The sequence below is a fragment of the Entelurus aequoreus genome, linkage group LG22, assembly GCF_033978785.1.
Source record: "Entelurus aequoreus isolate RoL-2023_Sb linkage group LG22, RoL_Eaeq_v1.1, whole genome shotgun sequence".
Taxonomy (NCBI): Eukaryota; Metazoa; Chordata; class Actinopteri; order Syngnathiformes; family Syngnathidae; genus Entelurus; species Entelurus aequoreus.
In genome coordinates, this window is record NC_084752.1 from 38,939,401 (window position 1) to 38,963,765 (window position 24,365).

A 24,365-nucleotide genomic window follows, 5' to 3' on the forward strand; every position below is an offset into this window, starting at 1 on the left:
TTAGTAGGTTGCACAGTGAAGTACATATTCCGTACAACTGACCACTAAATAGTAACACCCCAATACGTTTTTCAACTTGTTTAAGTCGGGGTCCACTTAAATTGATTCATGATACAGATATATACTATCATCATAATACAGTCATCACACAAGATAATCACATTGAATTATTTACATTATTTACAATCAGGGGTGTGGAGGGGGGGGCAGCAAGTAGTGGAGAGAGAACTGAACTATGAAATAGCGTGAATCGATATAAAAAAAAACAAAGAAAAGAAGGTGTGGTTGTGGGTGGGATTACAGATATGATCATGAAATAACAAGATTGGGGATGCAGGGCTGCACGTACTATAAAGCCGCCTTTAACATTCCACTGCAAAGAACTCCATTTCACTCATCTCGGTTTGGCGCGCTTTCAGCCTCAAGAATGGTAGGCTAATTACCGAGCTTCTTTGAACGCATCACTCTCAAGGCGCCATGCTAGCAAACTAGAATCAGTCTTTGATAATGATGAGAAAGAGAGTCTCTTGTAATTAATTACTTGACTACATGTCGGCCACAACAAAAAGACATGTTTTACTCAAGAGGAGACTTGGGGCAGATACAGCAAAGGGGAGACTGTGGAGTCTTAACACTACAGTAGCGCCCAGAGCTAAAGCAACAGGGTAAGCTAACGTTAGCATGTTGTTTTGTCTCTTTCCCCCCAGTGTATCTTTAAATGTGTTTTACATTCTGCAGTCACTACAAACTATATTTACTATTTTTGTAGGTTAATATGGCAGGTATAAAGTAGGGCTGCAACTAACGATTAATTTGATAATCGATTAATCTGTCGATTATTACTTCGATTAATAATCGGATAAAAGAGACAAACTACATTTCTATCCTTTCCAGTATTTTATTGAGAAAAAAAACAGCATACTTGCACCATACTTATTTTGATTATAGTTTCTCAGCTGTTTGTACATGTTACAGTTTATAAATAAAGGTTTATAATAATTTTAAAAAAATTGCCTCTGCGCATAGCATAGATCCAACGAATCGATGACTAAATTAATCGCCAACTATTTTTTATAATCGATTTAATCGATTAGTTGTTGCAGCCCTAGTATAAAGTTAAAGTACCAATGATTGTCACACACACACTAGGTGTGGGGAAATTATCCTCTGCATTTGACCCATCACCCTTGTTCACCCCCTGGGAGGTGAGGGGAGCAGTGAGCAGCAGCGGAGGCTGCGCTCGGGAATCATTTTGGTGATTTAACCACCGATTCCAAGCCTTGATGCTGAGTGCCAAGCAGGGAGGTAATGGCTCCCATTTTTACAGTCTTTGGTATGACTGGATTATGCTATGGAGCTACAGGAAGGGTGTGTAATTGTAATTGTGTGCTGGCAAGGAAAGTCACTCTGCTGCATTCCCCTAGCCACTTGCTTTTGTTTCTTTTTTACACTCACACCGGTGACTCACCTTTTTTATAATGGCAAGTATTAGATGCAGCTAAGGATTACACTGAGACATGTAGTGTACTGTACGGCATAGGTGTTATGTAAGCTAACTCCTTTCATTCACACTTCCATGGCCTGGACAATTATATTGACTCGGGGGCCAGTATATCTATTTTTAGAAACACTAATACAAAATACAAAACCTCACAATGTTGTCTGATTGAAAGCTAAAAACGTTATGACAGACCACCTTAAATGGAATGGAATTTGACACAGAATGTACATGAAAATAAAGGTTTGGACAATATTAACTATGAAGGATAAAACACTGAATATTGACAACATAACACTCTCCATCCACATATTTTACAATCCAGCGAAGTGCAACAAACAGTGAAATATGAAGGTGAAGGGTAAAAAACCCCACCTACAATCTGATATATGTAATACATCACTAAGCTTTACAACTTTGTTGTCAAAATCTCCTTCCACGTCTGTCCCTGACACCCACATTTCACACTCTGGAAACACTCTGTGGAAGTTAAAGTACCAATGATTGTCACACACACACTAGGTGTGGTGAAATTTGTCCTCTGTATTTGACTCATACCCTTGTTCACCCCCTGGGAGGTGAGGGGAGCAGTGGGCAGCAGCGGTGGCCGCGCCCAGGAATAATTTTTGGTGATTCAACCCCCAATTCCAACCCTTGATGCTGAGTGCCAAGCAGGGAGGTAACGGCTCACATTTTTATAGTCTTTGGTATGACTCGGCCGGGGTTTGAACTCACAACCTACCCATCTCAGGGCGGACACTCTAACCACTAGGCCACTGAGTAGGTAAAGAAAGAACTGAGAAACACTGCTTGGTGCCTCGTCTGAGCTGCCGTGACTTAAATCACCATAGTAACTCATTACATGACCAGAGTAACTCATTACATGACCATCGTAACTAATTAGATGACCATAGTAACTAATTAGATGACCATAATAAGTAACTAGATGAGCATAGTAACTAGTATATGATGCAGATTCCAAGCATGTAAAGACTTAGTACAGTTGAAGATCATTAGAAAACATGAGTGCACATCATAACGGCAGCTACACTTTACATCTAAAACTATTATTTGAAAATGTCCGGCGGGCCAGATTGAAAAGCTTAACGGGCCCCGTGTGGCCCCCGGGCCTTCATTTGCCCAAGTAGAGGATAGGGGTGGGAATTGTTGAGCGCCTCACGATTCGGTTTCGATTCTTGGGGTGACGATTCGATTCAAAATCGATTTTCGATTCAACACAATTCTCATTATTTTGTATATAATTTAGGATAAGACTCGTTCCAAACATGGTTACAGGTTATACAAGCTCCTCTTGGCTGCTGATGTACAACTTAATAGCAGTGTTAGCCTGAAAAACTTCTCAGGTTTTATTTTGTTGAAATGTTATATACAAAAACCACAAAATGTTAATCAATCGAATGAAATAAAATCGAGCAACTCCAGCCATGCAATATTTTGAGATGAAAAAAGCATTGTAAATAACATTTGTCATAATAGGACTGTATGTAGTGTACGTGGAAGTGGGCCCTAAGTGCAGTGACTAGAGTATTGAAGAAGAATACACCATGCTTTCATTCTTCAATGACATTTTGTCCTGTTTTAAAAGTGTCCCAACTTTGAGTGTGCCAAGTGTTCTGATGTCAAAATTGTGGATTTAAAGGAATGCATGTGTCTTCAGTCATGGATGGGCCCCATGCAGAGTGCATCCCGGCCCCCCTGGTTATGAGCAAGGCTGGACGAGGTGGGAGGAAGGCAAACTGGTCAATCCGGTCCTCCACTGCAGAGGTGGTGGTGGTGGTGGATGTCTGGGCGGTGACACGCCCGCTCAGCCCGTCGCGGAGGAGGAGCTGCTGCGTTGCTGATATGAACGTGTAGTAGGTGAGGCTTTTAGCTGTGTTTAGACTTTGGAAGGAACCCGAGGACGAGGAGTGTGGGAGAGAGTCTTCTGACCCTACACAAAATGTCCAGGATGTTTAAGAAAAAGGAGAAAGACACGTCGGTCAAGATCAACAGGTGAGTGAATAGTGATACTGCATCTCCATCTTGGTGCTCTTGTTCCACCTGAGCCCAGAAGCGTGTCAGGTTTCCTCTTCCTCTCCACCTTTTTATATGATGCACTGATTGGTGCTCAGCTGAGAGCTCAAAGTCTTGGCTGAATAGAAGTGTAGTGGCTGAACATGCGGGGGTTTCTCTACAATTCTACTACAGCTGCACTTTAAACGTTCCACGCACGCTTGCTGTGTTGCCTGTAGTATTATTTCTTTTTGACCAGTACGCTGAACCGTTATTAAACCGCATACTATGGCTGGTTGACTTGAAATTTCTCACACAGCCTCAATGCGCTCTATAAAGTACCCACTGTAGCTTTAGGGCGTCATAATGTATTTTAAAACCCCGACCCATGTCATGCAGCGTTTTGTGAATGGTATTATTATTATTATTATTGCAGGCTGAGATGTTTCACCTTTGTGTTGTTCGTCAGCTTTGGCGTGATGAGGGCTGCTCAGCTGGTTTCTGTCCCTTACATGGGCGTTGGTCCCCAACCATTCGGGTTGCCAACTCCTTGGAAAATAAATAAAGAACACCCTGTTGGCAGGGCCGGTTGTCTTCACTTCCTTTTTGTAATAATATTTCACTCACAAGCTTTATATGTTGGATTGATATCTAGTTATAAATGATAAATGGGTTATACTTGTAGAGCGCTTTTCTACCTTCAAGGTACTCAAAGCGCTTTGACACTATTTCCACATTCACACACACATTCACACACTGATGGCGGGAGCTGCCATGCAAGGCGCTATAACCAGCAGCCATCAGGAGCAAGGGTGAAGTGTCTTGCCCAAGGACACAACGGACGTGACTAGGATGGTAGAAGGTGGGGATTGAACCCCAGTAACCAGCAATTGAACCCCAGTAACCAGCAACCCTCCGATTGCTGGCACGGCCACTCTACCAACTTCGCCACGCAGTTAAAAGTCATTGTTCAGCAATAGTTTTTTTAGTGCAAAATGAACTAAACTTAACAAACTAGACGATACATGGAACAAGCATGAGGGTGTAGCTTAACGTTTAGCCCAGTTTTTCCTTCCTGGTTCCACAAAAGACACCATTTTACAAATAGAAGGTGAATTCTGCTCTTTTATTTTCTCATTGGTGAGCCGTAAAATTGTAATGTAAAGCAGAGCAAAGCGCGCTGTCACCCATTCATTGCATTCAGATTTGACGAACTAGTTTTGATCCTCACGGTCACACGAGAAAATGCACTTTTAGACTCAAAACAACTTCTTTTCTTTGGGGGGGGACAATTCTGTTTCCCAAGCAACCCTATAAGCGCACCCCCACTACCCTGCTTTGATTAGTCAGCAATGCATTCTGAATAAATGTGTGATGCATTGACATTTGTGTGGAACTTGCTTGGTGGGTGTCTTCACGTCCAACTATGCCACTCATGTAAACGAGGGAGTAGTGTACAGTGGCTTCATGAAGAATGCAGACAAGCCTTGTTCAATTATGCCGTTAATCCGGTTAGCCTGCATCTAAGGCAAGGCAGCTAATTAATGACTCACGCCAGTGACTTGTTGGTATTTTTCTCCTGGAAATGTCTATTTAAGCTTCATCTTCTGTCTTTTTTTCCCCCGCAGTGACGTCGACACTTTAGGTGCTCGACTCATGCCTGATATCAAGAATCAAACACATTGATGTACATATAATCATTTGCAGGTGACTTCAGCACATACCTGTCTCACCTGGCAAGGACAAGCAGAGTTCCCAGTCATTGCAAAGTAAAAATAGCTGTGTTAAAATCCATCTGGAGTTTCAGAGCTGGAAAGTCCTTCAAACATGAAGTGAGATAAAACCAAGAGTGATGTTGAGAAGGGTATTTATCGTCAATGTTTCTAGAAGACACTTCACACCAACCGAACCTCATGTGGGGGGGGACGACAGTGGTGCGTAGCGGTCCACAAAAAAATCGATTCACATCCCTATCGCGATTCTTATTCATCCCCATTCTAAATTGATTCATCATTTTTAAGAATAAATAAAAAAAAATAAAAAAAATTCAAAAATCTAATTAAAAAAATAATAATTTTGTAAAAATACATTTTTAAAAATAAGTTTTTAAGCCATCTCCATGGAACCAGAAGGAGCTTTTCTATATTATTATACCAAATAATACATTGTGAGAGTCGGTTTGAATGGAGAACTGTGTTGAATCCATTCTTAATGGAGGGATGGTAATGGGATGGAATGGTTAGGTGGCCAAAGATTCACACCCCTACTAGTGGCAAAGATATATGAAATCATGTGTTTGTATTGTGCATTAATAACACTATGGAGCAGTGCTTCTCAAACCTTTTGCACCAAGTACCACCTCACTTTGCTCTTTAAGTACCACCACAATGACCCACATTAAAGTACAGTATCATAGTAGACCTAAGTATTCATTAAAAACAAGGCAGAGGTTTTATTCCGCAGCTACACAGTTTGAACAGTAACACTGTGTTTGAATATAGGAAAATAGTGGTTTGGTATGGAGGATATTCGGCTGTCAATCTTCGACTTACTAAAAAGCATCTCAATGAGTTTTGGGGCTCCGCTAGATACACCGTGTCTCCTCTAGTCTGCCCGAGGCCGTATGTGACATCCGTGGAATGGTGTGCATCTAAAGAACGTTCCGGGAGTGGCTCGGACGGTGAAAGGAATTGTCCTCATGCTGCCAAAGCAGTCGGAGGGGATGTGTGTGTGTCAGTCGTCTGCATGGCATCAATCACCAGCTGATGAATGACATCAGTCTTAACCTTTGCCCTTCACCTTGCAGTGTCCCGACCAGCGGCCTGGCACAGTTGATCATACAGATGCAAAAGAATGCAGACGTGGTGGAGAAAGACATCCTCCGGGCTGAGAGCCTTTTGGCAGTGGTAAGAAAATGCATACGTACAGTCATTGGGGTTTCTTTCATGCAGGGTTTTGGGGAATTGATCCTAAGGTGGCTGGTCAAAAGCTGTGTTACTGAGCTTCAAAATAAAAGCTGCAATAAACCATCAGTCACACTAGAAAACAACATAGGAGAAGGAGGGTGTCCTGTGTTCCCTTAGCTACTTCAGCCATGTGCATTATTATACTGCACAGTTAAGCTCCAAGCTAGCGATAGCATATATGTACAAAAGACTTGCTGGTCATTTTTTTTATTAAAGAAGGAATCGCTGGTTGTAAGCAGTTACAGTATATGTGGAACACATTTACACTAATATTACTCTATTGGTGGCAATCATTCTGAAGTTCTGCTTATACTTTTATTTTTGTTGCATTTTTATTGTAAACATTCCTTAAGGTGGTGTCATACCCCCATGCTTTCACAGTGACGTCACTAAACTTTTTGGAATTACTTAAAATGGTAGCACTCCAGAACCTCGATATTCAAACTTAATTGGCTCTTGAACAGGGTTCGTAAATTGAAAAGTTTATATAGTGAAACACATTTCACTGTAAGAAACAATGTAAATATGAATAATGAGTTGCAGCCCCGATAAAAGTCCATATTTTAGTGAAGGTTTGAACACATTATAAAGTGATATACAGTACTGTATATCATACAAACATAACAAGATCAACTGCCTCAAGCTGAACTGCGCTGTATTCGCTGCTCTGCCAGCACGCACAAAGAAGTCCCTTTGGTGCCCTCACAAACAATCAGAAATCACAGTATTCTTTAACTTTAACAACCATATTACCGCAAACATTTCAAAAAGTAATACCCACTCACACAGTACATTAACATCGGCAGAGGAGCCGTTCACAAGAGGAGAGAAAGAAGCAGACAGGTCGGGATGATAATGATGTGTGTGCTCTTCGAAGAGGCGCCGCTGAACGAGAAGTAGTCTTCTCCTCCGCTGTGAAATAAGTTTGCTTTGGCATCTTTTTTCAAAAAAGTATGTTCTCATCACATATAAAGACTTGCTGCGGTACGAAGCAGGCTTCCTCAATCTCATCAATACGAGCAAGCACAAAATGGCTGCCAGCTGGACACAAAATGAATGAATGAAGAGTTTGTACACAGAGACATGGTTAAGCATATTTGGCTCGACCTAAAAATTTGTTAACCAAAAAGTTTGGTTCGCAAGTCGCGGTTCTACTGTACAGAGAAAAGTACACAAATTATAAGCGACAATAAAATCTATGCATGAATGTATATCAAAAGTATTTAAAAAAAAAAAAGTGAATACAAAATTGTGCTACCCTACCCGGTGTGAACTACTTCACATATCCTCATCAAACAATAGAGCAGAATATTGCTGTGTTTCCCTAAGTTTCTGGTCCAGTCACCAGTGGGGTGCTATGCATGCACATCTACATATGCCCAAAAACACGGCTTGCAAATGCGAATCAGTTGTCATCGTTCACTGAAAAGAGTCGTTCAAAAGACTCGATTCACTGGCGGATGTCACATGTCTACCTATGGTCTATCCTAAAAACGCTACAAGGTGGACAAATGTGCTCAAGCGGTAGGCGACCAGCAGTAGTTTACGTGACACACATGATCATTTAAAGTACCTGCTAGTATGCATTTTGCACAAAGCAAAAGCGGTGTTGACTTTAGTATTTCAGTGGAGAAGGCCAAAATGGCTTCCCACTTGTTGTGTGATTAGCCTGAAATCACTCTAACTCTCGTCTTCTTCTAAGGATGCCGAGAACGACAAGAACGACGTCCCCTACCAGCATCAACAGGAGATCTGCGACAAGCTGGGCGAAGCCGAGGGTCTGCTGAAAACCCTCTTCCTGGATGTGGACAAAGCCAAGTCGCTCCAACACCCGCAGGCCAGAGATATTGAGAGCGAGTGAGTGCTTTCGCTGCAACTGACAAGTGGAATGAAGACAATTAGTATCCATGCTAGTGCCAACACACACCTGAGAGCTGTGTCCAGACTACATTTATATACCACGCTATCTATTTGGCTCTTATATTATTCTTCTACAAGCCTTTTTTTCGCCGCACAGCGCTGATTGTAACAATCATTCTGTACAAAAATGACAGATGTAGGACTTACAATATTTTCAGAAAATGATCAGACACTTCAATTTGTTAAAGCCTTCATTAAAACAAGCTGTAGCTAACAGACTGAACAACAACACATTGGCATCACTACAATATGAACTATAAACGATAAAACATTGGATTTGAGGACCTTGTTTACTTCCCTGACGACCTCCTTAAACATTTGTAATCAATCAGAAATATCAAGTAGCTAAAATGCGTCACAAATGTGGAAGTATGGAGAGAGTGTTTTGCATTTTGCCCATCGTGCTTTCTTGTGGATTTAAATGGGTGTCATTTTGAATTGTGTATGGGGATTTGAATTTTTTTTACAATGTCCACATAGTTCAGTGGGCAGGCTTTGTGCTTTGTACCACCAGTATCAACTTTCAGTGTTGGTTGAGATTATTTGGACCATGTGTGAGAAAGGTTGTCTGAATTGGAACCTACGTAATGATTCTATGCACTTTATGAGCCTTGTAATTAGGGCTGCAACTAACAACTAATTTGGTAATCGATTAATCTGTCGATTATTACTTCAATTAATCGATTAATAATCGGATAAAAGAAACAAATTACATTTCTATCCTTTCCAGTATTTCATTGAAAAAAACCAGCATACTGGCACCATACTTATTTTGATAATTGTTTCTCAGCTGTTTGTACATGTTGCAGTTTATAAATAAAGGTTTATTTTAAAAAAAAATTGCCTCTGCGCATAGCATAGATCCAACGAATCGATGACTAAATTAATCGCCAACTATTTTTATAATCGATTAGTTGTTGCAGCCCTAGATAAAACATTGGATTTTAGGACCTTGTTTACTTCCCTGACGACCTCCTTAAACATTTGTAATCAATCAGAAATATCAAGTAGCTAAAATGCGTCACAAATGTGGAAGTATGGAGAGAGTGTTTTGCATTTTGCCCATCGTGCTTTCTTGTGGATTTAAATGGGTGTCATTTTGAATTGTGTATGGGGATTGGACATTTTTTTACAACGTCCACATAGTTCAGTGGGCAGGCTTTGTGCTTTGTACCACCAGTATCAACTTTCAGTGTTGGTTGAGATTATTTGGACCATGTGTGAGAAAGGTTGTCTGAATTGGAACCTACGTAATGATTCTATGCACTTTATGAGCCTTATAATGCTCATGGGCAATGACGAACACTATTGACATCATCCATCAGATGATGTCAACTTTAATGTTGTCAAAAATTATTTGGGACGTTGGTGGGTAGCAGTTTTGGGCCCCTGTTATATACAGTAGTAGTTGTATGTTGCCATGGCAGTAATGACACCCATTTATGAATGTTTTTTTCTTGTAGGTAAGGTTACTACATATTGTTTAATTGTTCCACTAATGTTTCCAGTGTCCGCCATCTCCATGATCGTTGGCTTAAGGACTGCACTTTCTATCGGGACATCTTTGAGCAGATTGATGATGTGTCACTGATGCCCAGAATCGACTGGGGGTCTGTTTTTAATGACAAGCAGGTATGCATCGCAAGCCAAAAATGTTACAGCATAGCGTGCCAATGAGTGACCCTATTGTGCGTGTGTGTTTTCAGAGAGCGGTGAACAGTAATGCGTTTGGCCCCACCATGGCGGAGCTGGAGAAGCAAATTGCATCGCACAAACTCCTGCAGCAGGAGCTGGACGCCTACAACTCACAGCTGTGTGTCAGTTCTGCAGGCACCAAGGTGATCATCCATTTGTTATTGCAGTATACATATTTGACAGTACTGTAGTACCTTATGTGGCATTTGTACATCATTTATACCTTTTTTTTAAACGTAATTTTTTATATACATGTTACAGGTTATATATCTTTTATTATTGAATGTATCAAATGTGATGAATATTTAATGGGCCACGATGGAAACAAGCCTTTTGGCGCCATCCATTTGCCTTTTTAAAGCAATACATGGATTCAATTCTTTAAGATGTCAATAAACTTCTCAATCAATCAATGAAATTTGGTAATTTTGTCTTGTAGGACGACTACATGGCATACAAGAAGCAGTACAACAAAATGCTGGTGAGTAATTTGTGGCAAAACACCTGGAAATGATATCAAATCTGACCTAGAATTCTTGGCATAGCGTTTGCCTTTCCTCCCATAGTCTGGACACTATATAAAGTGATTATCTTTGTCTTCACTTGGATGTATAACAATATATACTTGATAAATATGAACTAGATTATTGTATATGCAGTTTCCTATGTTGTTTTTCTGAATTTGAATAGCTTTTATATGTTCCTTGTTAAAATATATTGTCTGCTAGTAATTTTACAGTGTGGCTGAAATGTGTCCCTTTTTTCCTTTGCATATAATTTGTATTTATTCAGTTAGATTTTTTATTTATTGTGGTTAAAGTTTTGATTTATTTTGAACATGCATACAGTTACAATATGAGACACTGCATATTTCCAATTTCTTATTATAACATGTCCGAAAAGGAGTAAGAAAAAGCAGATCCTACCCCTTTTCCATTACATAGACATTTCTCACACATTTGCTTGTTCACCTCCTGTGCTCAATATGTAACACAAACACATTTAATAAATGAATGAATAAATAATAAAGTTCTCCTGAATTAATAGTTTAAGTTGTGATTCACATAATGTAATGTAAAACTATTGCTGCTAAAATAAAATATACTATGAATAATTAATGAATACAATGTACATTAAAAAATCAAATAAAAATACAAAATATATACATATATATTTAGGAGGGGTTTAAATCTTTGGGCACCTAACGATTCAATCAGATTCTGATCCCTGGGGTGACAATTCGATTCGGAATCGATTCTCGACTCAACAAGATTCCCAATTGAAACGGATTATCGCAAAGTATTATTTGGTTTAATAATGATAATGACATTCTTTCAAAACAGCTTATAGGTTACAGAAAAGGTCCTTCTGGTTGCATGGAGATGGCCTGAACACGTCTTTTTAAAGATGTATTCCTTTCAAAAAAAGATATTTTTAGATCATATTAATATGAATCAATTTAGAATCAGTGTAAATAAGAATCGCAATTCGGATGTAAATTGATTTTTTGTGTGCACCCCTATTTACTATATTTCAATGAATATAGTCATTTGTGATAGTATGACCTAAACACCTTTTATAAAGAAGTTCAGCAGTTTTCTAGCATAAATAATAAATACAAATATTGTGTATGCTGGTCTCTATATCTGCATTCAATTTGAATGATACCTGTCCGCCATTTCAACCCATACCAAATGTTTTAAGAATGCATGTTTTACACTATTTCTATTTCTATTCCTAGGAAAACTCCAAGTGGCGCGGCCACTACCTGAACAGCCTGCACGAGTACATGCAGGGCTGCAACAAGGAGCTGAGTTTCCTGGGAGAGGAGCAGAATAAAATCCAGAAGCAGGACTGGAGTGACCGCATGGCGGATCCTCCAGATGTTCGCAGGCAGTACGAGGTGGGTGTTGACAGAGTCGTACTGAAAATCAGGATGGATTTGAGGCGTGGTGTGCACTGACCTGCTGCTTGTGTATCTTTGTTCAGAACTTCAAGAACAACAGTCTGCTGTCACATGAGAGCGAGGTGAACAGACTGCAAGATGAAGGAGACAAGCTGATTGAGTTAAATCACCCTGCCAGCCAAATCATACAGGTACACTCACAACTCATTTTGCTACTACGCGTCAATAAACAATGCTTGGCTCATTTATTCATGCCCTGAGACTACTCCCAGTACCACTCACCAGACATGCATTTACTATTTTCCTCACATTGTTATGTATTTCATCATTTTAGGAGCAGAGAGACGCCGTTCGCAACGACTGGCAGAAATTCCTCCACCTGTGCATTTGTCAAGAGACACACCTGGACAACTTGGAGAACTACAAAAAGGTAAGGACACAATGACGCCTTTCGAAACTGGATCTGAAAATTCTCATCTTCCGATCTTTTTGGGGACATTTTACTCTGCAGTATCAACTGGACTCCGAGCAGCTGTCAGAGACACTAAACAAACTCAACACTAGTTTGGACCCGAAGATCTCCAATAAGAAGAGCAACTCGGAGGTGCTGCTGCAGCTTGAGGTACTAGGAGAACATAAGTTAGGTTAGCATGTCACCTTGGAAGGTGGAAACATGGAGGAAAACTGCTCCTCATTTGGATTTCACACCTGTCATGGGGGTTCAGGCATTATTCACGGAGTGTTTTTCATACACTACTTTGTTGCGGCAGATGCCACGTTTGACATTTCTCACGCTTACTACTCTGTATTTATTATTTTCAGAATAATAAACTTTTTCCTTGCTGCTTGCGGTAGATGGAGTAGTACTGATTGATACGACCAATACGAGACAAATCCATATGTTCTTGTGTCTAAATCCAGCCAACCACGGAAGGCACCGCGCAATGTAAAGCAATCAGAAGCAAAGTAAAGCGGGTGTTGGCGTCTATCTTTTACACACACCTCAGCACAGTGCTGTCAACTCAGCCACTTTCTCGCTAAATCGAGTGTCTTTCAAACTCTTAGTGACTTTTTTTCCTCAAAAGCGACAAGGGACAAATCTAGCAACTTTTTGGGATGTTTTGGGTACATAAAAGCGCCTATCTCTCTAATGTCCTGTCGTAAGCCTTTCCTCACAGGCAGTCCTCTGTCTACTGAGTGTGTACTCTTACAGACAGCTAGTACTGAAAACACATTGAGTTGCACTTTTAAGTGCAATGACAGTAAGTGCCATTCCAGTCCGAGCAGAGAGGAGACACACACCCACTGTGCAAAGATGCCGCAGTTCCTGCCTTAGTTTACAGTGTTTCATCACTGTCACAAATCCATCGTTCATGTTAACGAGCCAGTCAATAAATCTGGTTTGTTTGTGAATATCACAAGCATTCAGTCTTTTGATCAAATTTGATACTCTAACATTTACCGATGTAGAACCAAGAAGAATACAACTAAACTAAGAATAAACAGAAGAAAATTAATTTATAGTTCTAACCATAATTTGCATTTTTAACTCACTCTTTATGTCTCCCACCACGTTATTCCTCTCTCCTATAGCAGCCATTGTAATCAATTATGCAAATGAGGCAAGCCCACACACACAGATGATTTTTTTGGAGGTTGCATTTATAAAGCACACACAAAGAAGCCACCGAAGAAAGTTCATTTATATTTGTTAAATTTGTTTTGATTTTCATGTTAATTGCTTGCTTTGTCTTCCACAATGGCCAATTTTGCAAATTAGATAACATCTATAACTCCTTGCCCACTGCCACAAATTAATTGCAGTCCTAACCCGTTGAATAATTAATGGAAATGCCTAAAAATACTTTAAAGGTTTTGCTTTGTCAATGAAGAATCCTTGGCCTCCAGAATGCATTCATTTGTGAAAATGAGTAGTTACCAAAATGTTATCAAAATTGGTTAACTGGCTTCATCTTCAGCTTACTGCACACATAACCAAGAAAATATGTTGAAAACATTTGTTTTGCTTGTGTGTTTAATATTCTTTTCTTACTCTTGTCTTCTGTGTCTTTACGTTTTGTCATTTGTCCCTAATTCTTACGTGTATTTTAGCATTTATTATTTCTGTGCTATATATTTAGGTAGAGGAGAAGGCCGTGCAAGACAGTGAGCAGCTGCTGGCTGACCTGAGGAAGCGCAGCACCACCGTTGCTCCTCTGAAGCAGCGTCGAAGCCCCCTCAACAGATCGGTCATGGTGGAGTCGCTCTGTGACTGGGAGACTGAAAGGGTAAAGGAGCCCCAAGACTCGTTTTGGGGAAAATATATTTGTTCACGAATCAAATACATGATTTCTTTTAAAACAATCATTGGTGTTTGCGAGTGACAGGAAGAAAAGCTCTGGCTGGCTTGTGGAGAAGTCATTTAGCACCATCTGTTGCTTTGCATGTATAGGGTCTTTTTTTTAAATCCATAATTGTGGCATGTATTGGATTTTTTCATGTAAATGTGAACAGTGCAATTTTTGGTAGTGGGCTATAAACCAGATATGTATGCTATGCTATTGCAGTCTGGATCCTCTGGTCAAATTCAATTGAATAAGCGCCATAATTTGTTGCCAAAATAGACGATTGCAAAGTTGACAAATGAGCAGAAAAGAGGCTAAAATAATGTTTTAAAACTCACGTCAATGTTCCACCACTCTTGTCTCTGACTGCTTGCCAACACGCTCTTCGAGGCAGACGTCGGAGCAAATGAACTGCAAAAGGCCAAAATGCTTGCCTTCTCCTTTCTTAGTCTTCGAAGCGCAATCATTGGCTTCAGAAAATGTTGACTTTGATTGCACAAAATCTTTGAAATGTCCACAAAAGTGCCAGGACTACTAGAATTGGGTCCATGTTTGCACCCGTAAACACTGCAGCACACGTGACGTCATAACATCATGCGTGTCAGTTTGCCTTCACATACAGTGGGGAAGCGGTTCATATGGCCCCATTCCTGGGTGGATCTCACGTGAGAGGAAGAGGGGGAGGCTAATCATTTTGCAACGCAGTCTGCTAAAAATGATGAAAAGCGCCACTCTACATAACTGACGCTGTGGTCAAAGTTGCAATTGCCACAAAAGACACTTCAACACTCTACTGCCATCCGGCGACTAAAGTGGATCGTGCACCCGCCCAAATTTGTTACGTTTTATGTGTCAGGTAAACCGTGACAAATGGGGCCATGTGAATCCCCTTTCTACTGCAAAACATTGCATTTTTTGTAATGTGAAGACTACATAAAATGATCAAAACAATCTGAATTGGACAAGCTACCCTGCAGTGTGAACGTAGCCTAGATCTCTAAAATTTAAACAAGCTAAGCCGTCCTTTTCAGACTTATTTTGAAGGAAAATACCCATCTTATATCTCATGTCTTTTCTCTAATCAAGGGAAGTCTGTCAAGAGGAGAGAAGTGCACGTTGAAATCCAATTCTGACCTTCAGAACTGGGATGTTGTAACCAGCAAAGGAGTCGGTGGCACCTTCCCAGCGGTTTGCTTAACGATTCCACCGCCTGATCCAGAGGCCATTAACAAAGTGGACCTGTAAGCCACACAAACCTTTTATAATAATACTACTATCAAGAGGCAAAAACTTGCCAGTGATACAGATTGTCTTTGAAACAGTATGGGTGGTGAACTGGACGACATCAAGAGGAGACGAGCCGCTTTGGCCAAGTCCCTCAACAATCACAAGTCAGAGATGGCCCAGGCCCAGAAATCAGGTCATTTGCCAACCCAGTTCTTGCATCCATCTTCATCTTCCATTGTCAATTGACGTTCCGTTTGCTTATTCAGCCCCAGTGTCCGCCCAGGTGGATCCCAGACTGTCAATGCTGGGTCAGCAGTTGGATAAGCTCAATGCCGACCTGGCCAATGCGGAGAAAGGCATGCTTAGCCGGATGCGATCCCCGCTGAGCCACTCCAACCCCACTGGAGATCTGACCAACAGGTTGAAGGATCAAGATGTGAGTAATAATGAATCTTATTTGTGATTCATTCATTTTAGCTGAAGATGACACTGGAAAGTGACAACAAAGCCTAAATGGCTTCCTTCTCTTTTTAGCAAGCAGCCAGGGCACTGAACGACCTGGAGAAACAGGCGTTTGCTGCTCAGGCTGAACTAAAGCCTCTCCTGTCTAAAGACCCAAATGCCTTCTCGGCACTGCCACTCAAACTGAACGCCGCCAACAACAAGCATGATGGCATTGCTGGACTTGCTGACCTCTACACAAAGAAGTAAGCCTTACCGACTACCGAGATCCATCAGTACTGCCGGTCACTGATTTACGTAGAACCAAAGGGTGCCATATTTCCACACCTTTGTTGCACGTGCTCAAGCACTTGGCCAAAAAACATGCGGTCAATCACTTAGAGCGGACTGCTTTTTGGTGATGTTACAGTTTTTCATGCCAACACAGCAAGAAGGCACTCAAAAGTACAGTGAGGCTACACTTTTTGAAAATGTGCTACCTTGGATTTGCCATGGACATGCAACTGATTAGCATTAGCACTTTTACATGGCGATGTTAACTCCTCCAAATTTGGTCATGAAAACTGCAACTGAGATGCACGTAATCAAACAGCCGGTGTGTATCAAGTACAATTTTTACAGTATAAACACGTTGTAGGTCTCAACAAAAGAAAAGACTGGCACATTTGACTTAACTACTTCCGATACATTGTAGTCTGTACAACACTGCCATCAAATGTCGTGGAATTGCTCTACAAGTCTGCGATAAAGTACAGCACACGACTTGCAAATGAGACACAGAAGTGTAAGAAACAAGATAACTGGCACAGCTCAAGGTTGAATGTTAAATGTAAACATATATTTTTTAAAACTAATAACATTTATTAACACATTTGAACAAATGTACCTAAAATTGGTACTGTTGAGTATGGTACCTGGGAATCGGTACCGTATTGATTGAAATGTGAAAAGATACCCATACATATGTGTGAAGACAGTTAAACAATAATACTTGAGCAAATATTTGATTTACATTTGTATGGGTACTGTTATTAAAAGATGATTGAATACGCAGAATATTTTCGGCCCCCCATCTTGATTTTACTGGGCTACGGCAGTGGTTCTCACAAACTTATTTCACTAAGTATCCCCTCAGAAAACACTTGGCTCACCAGGTACCACCACATTGAGCAACATTAAAATGCAGTTGCATAGTAGGCCTACATATTCATTAAAACAAGGCAGATGTTTATTTAACAATTATATTTCATATTTTGTGGCCACAGTTTGAACAGTAACACTGTGTTAGAATATTTAATTGATTAGCACAGTTTGAGAATAACTGGGTTAGAGCATATTCCAAAAATAAAACTAAATTCATAATTTACGAGATATATTGGTAGACTATTGGTAAACTAAGTTGCTTTGTCATCTACAACACAAAGCTAATACGCTATTTAGTTCAGATAGCTTAGCATATAGTGAGTGAACAGTACATGTAAAGGATTGGTTTTAGCATGATTAATGCACATGTGAAAATAAAGAGTTTGGACACCCTTGCCTCAGAGGATTTAGTGCAGAGCCACTCTTTAATAGCCAACATTTACCAGAAGTCAGGTTTCTCTTTATTCATTTAGGGCGAATGCATCACTCAACCTGGAGAATCAGATAAAGAAGGTGGATGGCCTGGTTTCTGGCTTTGAGAAGAAGCTCAGTGAAGACGGTCCAATACTTGATGTGCCAAGCTCAATCCAAGCTGCCAATGAAAATATATATGTAAGGAAATGACTGCAAATTCCAAACTGTTTCTCCGCAACAAAGACGCTGAACGTTGCGTGTCTCAATGTTTTTAGCAACAGCGGCAGTCTGTGGCAGCGGCTCAGCCCGACATGAGGAAGCTGAGTCAGGATCTGGAGAACACCGAGCAGCTATGCAGCTCCCTGCAGCAGGGGTACCAGGAGTTCTGTCCCGACATCCAGCGTCAGAGGACCGAGGTCAAACACCTGCAGAACCGCTACCTTAACGTTGACAACCAGCTGAAGGAGAGGTGAGGATCACACTGCTGTCTGACTATCAAGTGTGTCGCTTTTAAACAACACTCCTTCCCAGGGAAAACATCTTGCAAGAGGCCGGCTCCAAAAATCAAGAGTTCCAAAGTTCTGCCAAGTCTCTGAATTTCTTTCTAAACAATCTGCCGAAAAACAAAATAAACTACAACGACGATCTGGCTCAGGTGTCTGCTATGCAGAGCTCTCAGGAGGTGAGCTAACCCATTCTCCTGCTTGCTGGCCATCTCCTTGTACTCTCACACTCACACGACGTTCATTCACCAGCTATTGTAGCAATCTCATAGTATGTTATCATTCAATGACGACAGAGGGTGATGGATGACCTGAAGCGCAAAGGAAACGACATGGACAGACTGACTGACGTGTCTCAGGACGTCCAGAATCTACTCCGCGTAAGGCCGTTTTTAAAACCGGGCTAGAAAATAGTAAAAGAACACCACACCCTAATTCTTCTCAATATGCAGGAGTATGACGCCAACACGGACAAATTCAACAGTACGCTTGAAGGCGCCGGTGCCACCCTCCCCAAGAGACCTTACACGCTCACCCTCAGCGAGGCTGTTCAGAAAGAGGTAGCCTTTGCAAGTTTGACACTATGTGTCATTTCTTTCAATATTACATCCTTTCTATTACAGGAAATGGATCTGGTCAACCGTTACGCTGAGGCAACCGCTGAAAATGCTCAGCGCCAAAAGCAGATGGTGTTGGCTCGTAATCTGATGGCGCAAGTAAGAGCACAAACATAGTGATGGGCCACACCCCAGATGTTCTTATTGATACCATACCAAGTAAATACTAATACACTACCAATATCAATTATCCAATCAAACACCTTGATTTACCCTTTGACACTAAAATAGATTCTAATCATTTTAATGATCATGTATCAATAAAATAAATATCCATTAAAATTCTAATGAATGATACCCAAAAGAACACAGCTATATTATAAATAAATATATATATATATATATATTTGTTCTGCATTTTACCTGTCCTGTTTGAAAACATTCCACTCCGCTCCGCCCGCCCCCAATCTCGGTCTCGACTATTTATCAAGTTGTTGTGCATGACATCGTATCCTAATTAACACTAAAGACAAAAAAACTGAAATATAGGTCAACTTGCAACAAACAATAACTTTATCAACATTGTTTTTGGTCTGTAACAGAAAAGATTTAAAGTTCATCAATTTGTCTGATTTCTTTTTTTTAAGTCCTTACTTAAACTTCAACCATTTGATACTAAAAATTCAATGAAATAAATTTAATAAATATATGTATTTTTAAATTGATTTGCACCATAGCTCAGGAGCACAGTATATAAACCAACCAAAACGAATAAAGCAATTTGAGCTGATTATTTATTTATTTATCAAGATGAGGAATGCACAGCTTTTTCAAGCGGGGTTTGAAGCAAGATACTTCATGATACTGATAAAGCATGTTCCCAAGGGTCACATGCGCCCTCCCCAAGGGGGCCCGGCTTGCCCCACTATTTGAGAAAGACTGGTTTAAAGTCAACTGTGGGCCAATTTAGCACTAAAGCACTGACTAATTTGAACCGCTTCTCTCAAACACACATTTGCTATAACTGTGACCAAATGTTACTTCAGCTTAGGAGTGCTAAGAGATAAGAGCTGTCTCTCGGCTCATTGTTATGCATTAAGTTGCAAGTAAAAATTGTAGTTACAAGCATCCCCGCCATTAGTTGGCATAGCAAATTCCAACTAATCAGCCCCGTAAGACCATCCGGAAACATCGGGTCTTACTCGCTAGCATTAGCTTATAGCTAGAGATTGATAGAAATTGGTTTTCCAACCATTGTAACGGGGAAACGTGAGTGTGAAGAGATGTTGATTTGAGTTACAAGTGTTTTGAGTTTAGGACTCTGTCACAGAACCTATTGAGCTTGTAAATTGAGGCACTACTTTATACTAAAATGAAAATCGATACGATTAATAGATGTGAGCGCTTTGAGTATCTAGTCGATAGAAAAGCGCTATATGAATCTAATCCATTATTATAACACTTGGCATCGGTTGTACTGATATTTTGATATCAATACTCCCATCACTACGGTACTAATACCTACAACAAATGACTGGATCATTTACTGTCCTTCAACACTTTGTCGTTTCCCCTGCTGCAGAATGAAGAGAAAGTCCACTTGCTGGCGCAACATCAAGTGCAGCTGGAAAGCCAGCAAAGGAGTGCTTCCGAGGCAAACAGTCTTGTCAGAGAGCTGGAAGAAGAGAGGGAGAGGACACTGCATGTTGAGACCAATCTAAAAGCCTTCAGAGACAGGTTGATGTCACTGAGGAATCGCAGAGGGGTAGAACGTGTGGAAGAAAAAGAAGTGCTCCAATACTATCGTGAGCCAAAAAGTGAGGCCGAGTTTTTAGATTTACAGAAGAGACTACACGAAGAGGTCATGAGAAGAACCACCGTCTACAACGAGGTGGAGATGTACAATAAGAAGTTTGCCCTCCTAGAGGACAACTTCAAAAATACTCCGCCCAAACTGCTGACTAGAGAGGTGACCGAGTTTGAGAAAGATCCTCTTCTGGATGTGGAGGCTGGGAGACTTCGAGACGAGCTGTCGAGAATGAGAGACGACATCCGGCTGCGTGAATCAGAGTACATTCAGATCAAGACGGAAATCGAGATTCTCCAGCAGAAGAAACCACTCATCAAAGAGAGGGTGGTGAAGAAAGAAGTACTAAAAGTGGAGAAAGACCCAGAGATGTTGAGAGCGGTGCGAGTGTTTGAGACCGAAATTTCAGACGAGAATAACAAAGTGAAGTTCATAAACGACGACATTTTCCAACTGAGAAGCCAGATTAATGCACTGGAAAGACTGATTCCCAACATCCAGCCAAAAGTCATCACAAAGGAAATTAAAAAGGTGGAGCAGGACCCTGAACTCATCACAGAGACCAAGAGGATTCGAACATCTTTGGAGAGTGAAATGATGGGTAACAACACCATTTCCAAAGAGCTGCTGGAACTCCACAGTCGCTACAGAGAAGTTAGCAGTTTCAAACCCAAAGTGGAGGTGAAGGAAGTCGTTAATGAGATCTTCCGGATCGATCCAAATACAGAGATAGAGATAATGCGTTTGAGGAAAGAGATACAGGAGGCTAACATGCACCGCTCAGGTTTGGATAGGGATATCGGAAAAATCACCTCAGAGCTTAATATTCTTCGATCGCAGAAGCCCAAAGTGGAGATGAAAGAAGTCCTTCAAGAGGTGGTGAAGGAAGAAAGAAGCCCTGAAAATGTGCGAGAGATTCAGAGGTTAAATGAACAGATTAACATCACCCACAACAATTACAACTATATCTTAGAACAGGTGAGAACACTCAAAAAAGAGAGAGACAGCTGGAAGGCTGAAAAGTCTAAGGTAGAGACCAAAGTCCTCACCAGAGACATTATCAAGTATGAACCCGACCCTCTCTTGGAGAAGGAGGCTGACCGCCTGAGAAGAGAGTTGCGCGACGAGGCGCAGAGGCGGCGCTCGATCGAAGAGATGGTGTTTGACCTGAAGAACAAATACATCTTGCTGGAGAGACAGAAGCCTGAGGAGAAAGTGGTCGTGCAGGAGATTGTACGTTTACAGAAGGACCCGAGGCAAGTGCTTGACCACGAGAGGCTCAGTAGGAGCCTGGATGAAGAAGTCATGACTCGCCGTCAGATCGAGCTGGAGTTGCAGCATCTGAGAACAAAGGTGGGGGAAAAGGAGAGGCTCCTTAGAGAGAGCAATGAGCAACAGAAGAGAATTGCCGCAGAGTCGGAATTGAAAGAGCTAAGATTCCGTATCCACCAGTTGGAGCACTCCCCACCTGCTATCCAGGAGAATATCGTTGTCGAGGAGGTGCTGAAGGTGGAGAGAGACCCAAAACTGGAGAGGATGACCAACGGCCTGCGCGTAGACATGGATAAGGAATCCAATGAAATCCTGCGTCTCCAGAGAGAGATCCGTAACATCACCCTGAAGCTTGAGGTCCTCCACAAGGAGAAGTCTGGTGAGAAGAAAGTGTACAAGGAGGTTGTCCGTGTGGAGAAAGACCAAGCTGTGGAATCAGCCAGGGATCACTTGAGGGAACAGGTATCCAAGCAAAAGTTTGCAAGGCAGGACGTAGAGGATCAAATCAAACGTCTGAATGCCAAAGTCAACCATCTGATGAGTAGCAAGTCTAGCACCTCTAGAGAAGAGACTACCATAACCATGAACAGAGATGCCCTCCTGAGGGAGAAGGACAACCTGACTCGTGAGCTCAGGACCCTGGAGACTAAGAAACAAGACATTAACTTGTCCTACGAGAAGCAGAGCAGGCTGATGAGTGAGAGGACGCAGATGAGCCGGCACAGGAGCATGAAGATGGGTTCTGACGTCCAAATGATTGAGAGGGAAATCCTGAGCGAAAAGGACAAGATCCACATTCGTGACAGCACCATCCGAGACCTCCTGCTGAGTATACAGAAAGAGGACCATTCAGAAACTAGGACTAAAGAGACCAACGTGTCCACCAAAATCACCATTCTGGATCCAGATACCGGCAAAGACATGTCTCCCTATGATGCTTACGTGCGGCGTCTGATCGATCGCCAGCAGTACATTCACCTGCAGGAGCTGGAGTGCGACTGGGAGGAGATCACTTCTACTGGACCTGACGGCGAGACGTCTATATTGCAGGATCGCAAGAGTGGAAACCAGTACCCCATTAAGGACGCCCTGAGGGAAGGCACGCTGACCCAGAGAGATTTGGAGATGTATAAACAGGGAAAACTCCACATCTCAGAGTTTGCCTTGCTGGTTGCTGGGGATACAAAACATAGACCTCAGTTCAACTCTGTTAGCTCCAGGACCAGCACGTCAGTCAATTCAGCTCCCTTCGACTCAAACCTGACACATCCAATCGCTGGGATCGTGGATACACACACTGACACCTGCTTCACCGTGCGCAGCGCTGCTATGCGCAAACTTATCGACCCCACTACAGCCCAAAAGCTTTTGGAGGCTCAGGCAGCAACCGGCGGTATCATTGACATCACCACCAAGGACAGACACTCCGTTCACAAGGCGGCCACTAGAGGTCTCGTGGAGGACAGCCAGCTCCAGAGGCTCCTTAACGCTCAAAAGGCCTACACCGGCATTGAAGACCCTGTGACCAGAGAGCGTCTGTCTGTGGGCGAAGCCGTCCAGAAAGGCTGGATGCCAAAGGAAAGTGCCACTTGGTACATGGAAGCTCAGCACCTGACTGGAGGGCTGGTTGATCCAAAAAGCAACAGAAGGATAAGCATCGTGGACGCCATTGGATCCAAGATGATTGACAGCACCATGATGAGAGGGATTCAAGCTGAAACAAGTTACAGGAAGGACATCACCGACCCCCTCACCAAGCAGAAGATCAACTACAAGCAAGCCCTGGAGCGCTGCAGGAGAGACCCCAACTCTGGCATGCTGATGCTGCCGGCCTCCTCCAAAGAGTCGGGTTACACTCCAACATACAGCAGATTTTCCAGATTCTAAATATGTTTACTGCTTCGTCAAGTGATGGATTCAAAAAACATTTGGGATCTTATTGTACAAACAAACCCAGCATACCATTTTCTGAGCTTTTTGTCAAGACAAAAACGATCGCTGTTTACCAAACATGTGGGCAAGATGTCTTTAGAATAGAAGATTACAAATGAAGTACCTTTTCGATGATATTATTGTGGAATACTGGGACATGGTGCAATGCTATTTTACCAAGACCAATATGATTCTGTATTACTCGTGGGCTATCATAGACACTCTTGTTTGATACTTTATGAAAAGCAGATCAATAAATTTAAATTATAACAGTTGTGTTGTCTTCTAAACAGTGACTTACAATTTCAGATACCTCCTCGGTCAGCACCGCTAGTTGGTGTCGCCAAAGCCGGAGTGAACATCCAGAGTCTCAGCATTAGCATTAGCTTGTAACTGACAGATCATGGTAGTTTTTCCAACCATGGGTCCAAAGAAGGTGAGCATGAAGGACAGCGCTGAGAAGAAGTGGATGATATTCATTGAATTAAGACCAAGGTCATTGAAAAACATGACTGCGTGTAGTGTTTTGGATTTGATCCTATTCGATCAGTGGTGGGCCGTGTGTTTCCCACCTAGGCCTTCAGTGATGTCCGACGTCAATGATTACTTCTCCAAATAGCATCACTGATGTCACCACATGACCATTGCTGGACAAATACTATACAGGAACACTTTTACGCCCTACTGGCCATTGTACAAAACGGT

At 41.7% G+C, this 24,365-nt stretch overlaps 1 protein-coding gene across 2 annotated transcripts; it reads left to right on the forward strand.

Annotated features, from left to right (window-relative positions):
- The first annotated feature begins 488 nt into the window (after nt 1-488).
- evpla (envoplakin a) lies at nt 489-23,932 on the forward strand. 2 transcript variants are annotated; one of them, XM_062033170.1, is made up of 23 exons: nt 489-665; nt 3,159-3,511; nt 6,318-6,417; nt 8,180-8,334; nt 9,906-10,029; nt 10,104-10,235; nt 10,532-10,573; nt 11,834-11,995; nt 12,082-12,189; nt 12,333-12,428; nt 12,510-12,620; nt 14,140-14,286; nt 15,430-15,584; nt 15,666-15,763; nt 15,837-16,006; nt 16,105-16,277; nt 17,649-17,787; nt 17,865-18,058; nt 18,121-18,271; nt 18,389-18,472; nt 18,545-18,652; nt 18,716-18,808; nt 20,232-23,932. In XM_062033170.1, exons 2-23 carry the CDS (start codon nt 3,459-3,461, stop codon nt 23,613-23,615), a joined length of 5,979 nt encoding a protein of 1,992 aa, XP_061889154.1. In that variant the 5' UTR covers nt 489-665; nt 3,159-3,458; the 3' UTR covers nt 23,616-23,932. The 2 variants fall into 2 exon arrangements, with proteins under 2 accessions (XP_061889154.1, XP_061889155.1); XM_062033171.1 differs by having other exon boundaries at nt 3,177-3,511.
- The last annotated feature ends 433 nt before the right edge of the window (nt 23,933-24,365 follow it).